Source organism: Sinocyclocheilus anshuiensis, unplaced genomic scaffold, assembly GCF_001515605.1.
Source record: "Sinocyclocheilus anshuiensis isolate Anshui unplaced genomic scaffold, SAMN03320099.WGS_v1.1 scaffold700, whole genome shotgun sequence".
NCBI lineage: Eukaryota > Metazoa > Chordata > Actinopteri > Cypriniformes > Cyprinidae > Sinocyclocheilus > Sinocyclocheilus anshuiensis.
The window spans coordinates 17,778-22,783 of NW_015555756.1; the positions used below are offsets into that span (position 1 = coordinate 17,778).

At 37.6% G+C, this 5,006-nt stretch overlaps 1 protein-coding gene across 1 annotated transcript in view; it reads left to right on the forward strand.

Moving 5' to 3' along the window:
• Positions 1 to 370: 370 nt before the first annotated feature.
• Positions 371 to 5,006, forward strand: part of LOC107673791 (cyclin-J-like) — a 20,766-nt gene continuing 16,130 nt past the window's right edge. The window contains exons 1-2 of the mRNA XM_016467578.1: positions 371 to 703; positions 1,249 to 1,344. Coding sequence (XP_016323064.1) covers positions 1,267 to 1,344 — 78 coding nt within the window. The 5' untranslated portion in view covers positions 371 to 703; positions 1,249 to 1,266. The remainder of the gene's footprint in view (positions 704 to 1,248; positions 1,345 to 5,006) is intronic.

Sequence of the window (5,006 nt, forward strand, 5' to 3'; positions counted from 1 at the left end):
GTTCAAACAGCACTGTTGTGACAATCATTAATAATTCTTAATATCATAAATTTAATCAACACCCATTAAAATCGAAATGAGTAATTATTAGATTTACTGTATATGATTAAATACGTAAACGTAGATCTTACGCACCACTAACAATTTTATTTGTTTATTTATTTATTTAAATAAAATGATAAAACTTAAACAAATTACAATGTGATTACTGAGATTGAGAAAAACTCAATCTCAGTAATCTCAGTAAACCACAATCACCACATGTCACCTGTAGATTTAGATGATTAATAAACACATACACGCACATTTCAGTTCATTTTATCTATCAGTGTTTTAAATGAGTTGACAAGTCGTTTGAAGCAATGGTCATGTTAATGTCCGCGCTGCGGACTCCTCCCCGTTTGGAGCGACCATGCAGCTCCGCACACAACATCATTCAGAGCTGCTCCTCTCAGGCCGCTGGGGGAGCACACTACACGGGACGGCGAAAAAAGTCAAAGGGTTAACTTGGATACACACGCGGCGGTGTTTTGATTAAAAAAACCCATCCAACTGCACACTGAAGCGACTTTGTTATTCACGGGAAGAATTTCCCTTGATATGGGATTTGTTTCGAAAAGTACACACGAGCGTAGTTGAAGGATATAACTCCAGTATGCGGCAGTTTTGAAACAAAGGGGTCTGGAGCGCCGTTGTCTCAGTGGTAAGACGCGCTGTTGTTTTAATAAAGAGCGTTATATTGTTTCCTATAATGTTTCATTTTCAGCTTCTATTTTAGTTTGGATAGTCATAGTTTGGATTAACGCGTTTAACCCGAAACGCTTCGCTTTAATCCTTCACAACTCTCATGTATGCATGATATCGCTGTAATAAGGGTCTCGTGGCGTGCCGCAGGGCTAGATGTGCGGCGCCGGTCACTTTATTTATTTCTGTTTTTTAGAAAGCGATCTAAGATAGGGAAAGTTTATCGCTAGATTGTGTTTAGATAATTAGTTGAGTCTTCCATAAATTAATAGGATAAAGTCTGCTTTTCGGCGAAGCAGCTGTTAGAGTTCAGCGTGAGATGCTTGAACTTTGCTGGACGACTTTAAGCTCAGTAAATTTAGAAAAGAGTTTCCCACAAGCGTCTTTAGTTCCCCTGAAATACTTTTTTCTCTCAAACAAACCTGAAATAGAAGCAGTGTGGTAGAAGTGCCTAACTGAACAGGAATTGTTGCTATCCCTCTCTCACTCTTGTTTGTGTTTAAGGATTGGGGCCCTTTCTGGATGGGAAAGATGGAATCGGAGGGGCAGTGGTGGAAAAGCCAGCTTGCAGCGGACATCCATCAGGCTTTGCGAATTAAGGTGAGTTGTAATAAACAGCTTTGCATTCATCATAGGATATCACAGTGCAGTTTTAATCCAAACGTCCAGGTCTCCAATGGCTCGATTGCCACACGTTGAACTAGATTCAGCTTGACTTGTCCAAGCTTTGATGGGGAAGTGCGAATTGTCACACAGCCCTCAGAAAACATCCTCTGATTGTGGCCTTATGAAGGTTCCTGGCCAAAGCATCGTCTGCAGTATTGTCTGCATTCATATTTTTAAACACAATTCCCTAATAATCATATTGAATATAATTTACAACCAAGAACCAGGACCCTGTGCAAAGCCATTAAGGTACTCTATGGTACAGCCTACTTTTAGTTTAGCTTTATTTTACATATTCTCCTAATTTATTCATTTAACTTTAAAAGTGCTGTGATTATATAGTAATATCACAGAATCACAGAAAGTCTTGGGCCCTGTCATTTTAGCCACAGTTTTAATCCTTTAGCAAATTACGAAAAAGTAGACCAGAGCTGTTATGTCGTTATTGGTAAATCTGTGTCTTGAAACTGGATACACTTATGTTGGAGCACTAGGAAGTCTATTGCTATACCATGTGAACTTTTGTTTCCTCACTGCTGAGTGAATTGCACCCATCAGACAGTGAGGTTTAAGTGCATTTATTTAGTGCACTCTTGTCTTTTTATTGTCCATCCTGTTTATTGCAGGGTGTTCTCACATCCGGTTTGGAATGTGAAGTGTTCTGTTTGTGTGTGTGTGTGTGTGTTTGTACGTGAGTTTGTCTGTTAGCTTTAGATTACCGGACTAAACAATCCTGCTGGGTTTATTCAGCACATGTCAAGGAGAGGCAAAATGATGCATGTGACTGAATGTGGCTTACATTAACCTTTTTTTGGCACATTATTCTCTTCCCCACCTTGGTTATTCAGAGTTGTATGTGAAATCTAGGGATATGTAGGACTAATGCAATGCAGATGCAAAGTGGTTCAGCTGTTTGGGGAAATATGTGGAGATCGGAGGTTTGGTGTTGGTGGATTTTATTTAGACAGAACAATCTCTCTCTCTGTTCACCAACATGCAATCTTCAGTTAATGTTGTGCAGAAATGTTTAGCTGGTGTAAATCTTTGCACAGATAGGCTATAGTTTAATTCATGTTTTGTGTGAGAGGTTGGCCGACTTCACCTCCTACTACGTCAATACTTAGTCTTTGCGATTAACTGAAATCTTTGAGGAGGTTAATTAGCAGCTTTGCTCTTACGATGCTAAATTATGCTAGAATATTTCTTCTGTAATTTTATGTTCCATCACTTTAAATATATGTGTGTGTGTGTGTGTGTGTGTGTGTGTGTGTGTGTGTGTGTGTTAAAGCGTTATTTAGTTTGTCTTAAGCAAGCTAAATGACAATATTCACGCAAGTCTATTTCCTCTTTTTTGTGTGATGTTCAAGTGCCAATTCCTATTTTATCTATGTGAAACCCACAAAAATGTAAAGCCACAAAGCGGTGCTGAGCTAGTTTTATTTCCTCTGGCTTTACCTTATATTATTTATAGATGCTTTGAAAAAGCTTGTTCTTTTGAAAACTGTTTGCATCAAGATATGCAGTTGAGAAACTGATCAGCCATTCAAATACAGCAGCAGCTGTAGGGCTGTCTAAATTGCGGGCAGGCCCCACAAAAGGGCTCCTTGAGAGGGTCAAATCCCAGCCCCTCACCCCACAGGGGACAGATGGCTGTGAGACATGATGGCTAGGCCTGTAAAGGAAGCAGCACTCTCCTCAACAGCCACTATAAAGCAGCACACTCTGCCTGTAGGACTCATGTCTGGAAAGAGTTTGACAATTTAGCTGCTTATTAAGTGTGACTGGAGCTTTTCAGGGTATGTTTGAGTTGTAATTTCTGCGCAGTTGGTATTGGATTAACTTTTGAGAATGGCTCTGGTTTAGTTGATTACAGAGCGTGCTGACAAAAGGCAATTATTTTAATGGGCCTCATTCATGAACATTTTTTAATCTTTTATAATTTGCTTTGAACATGCATTGTCCCTTTGAATGCATAATGCAACATTTAAAAATGGTTTTGTATAATCATGGTTCATACATTTATACTTTTATTTTTAATTGAACATATTTTCTAATCTTTTAGGCTAACTAATTTATTTTATTTAGTTTACTATTATCTTTAACATATTATATACTATTTTATATTATATACAGAATTTATATGGTAATATCACAGATTTTTTTTAATAACTCACAAAAACTACTGTTCAAAAGTTTTAGTTTTATGTTTAAGAAGTCTCTTATTCTCATCAAGGTTGCATTTGGTCAAAAATATTAAACAAAGCAATATTGTGATGAAGTATTTTAATTAAATATAATATAATTTAAAATACAAATAATTTATAATTCTCTATATGAATATATTTTAAAATATAATTTATTTCTGTGATGGCAAATCTGACATTTCAGCAGCTATTTCATATCCTTCAGTGTCATATGATTCTTCAGAAATCATTCTAATATGCAGATGTGATGCTCAAGAAGTTTCTTATTATTATCAATGTTAAAAACAGTTGTGTTTCTAATATTTTTGTGTAAACTGATACATTTCGGGATTATTTGTTCAATAGAAAGTTCAGAAATCTTTAGTAACATTATAAATATCTTTACTGTCACTTTTGATAGATTTAAAGGGGTCATATGATGCGATTTCAATTTTTCCTTTCTCTTTGAAGTGTTACAAGCTCTTGGTGCATAAAGAAGATCTTTAAAGTTGCAAAGACTAAAGTCTCAAATCCAAAGAGATTCTTTATAAAAGTTAAGAGTCAACCACGCCTACCTAAAACGGCTCGTTCTAACACGCCCCCACATGTCTACGTCACGATGTGGGAAGATTTGCATAACGCCGCCCAAATGTTCACGCAAAGAAAGAAGGCTAAACTTTTATTCTCGTTGTAGTATTGTTGCTGCTGCCATGTCGTGAAGACGCTGTGTGTTTCGTTGTGAAAGCGAAACTACTTTGTTTGAATGACAGTGTAGAGGTGAACTTGGAGATGTCACTTTACGTCACAAAGCTGATGAGCAGCATAAAACAGCCAACTTCAATCAACACCATTAATGCAGGTTAGGGCTGTCAGAAAAACATTCGAATTTCGAATATTCGTTGAATTTAAAATAAAAATCCACATTCAAATGCAAAAACATTGCATTCAAATTTTAGGTGTGCGTTGAGGCAGCCTTATCAGCGGGGCACAAGATGCGATGACGATGTAAGTGTCGTTGCATTATAATGTTGTTGTTAGCCTATACAGTTGAAGCCACTAGATGCGTCTCGCACAAAAGAGCCGCATGTTTAGAAAGCCATGTAAAATTAATGCAAGTTAATTCTATATCGAGACTTTATGGTGGGGTTTTCCCTATCCCACTGCATCTCATGCTTTTAAATGAAAATTTTACTCTGTGTGATTGGCTTTCCGCCCTTTGTATTAAACTATGCATACATACATGATGCTGTTTTGTTTATAGTTGTTTAAGGACGAAGCGGAGTCCAGCCCGGGGTCGTCACATGTGGAAGCCCGCCGGACGTTCCTCACTCTAGCCTACCTCTGCTCACTCTAGCCCGCCGTGTGTGACGCTGTGTGTTTCGTTGTGAAAGCGAAACTACTTTGTTTGGCACA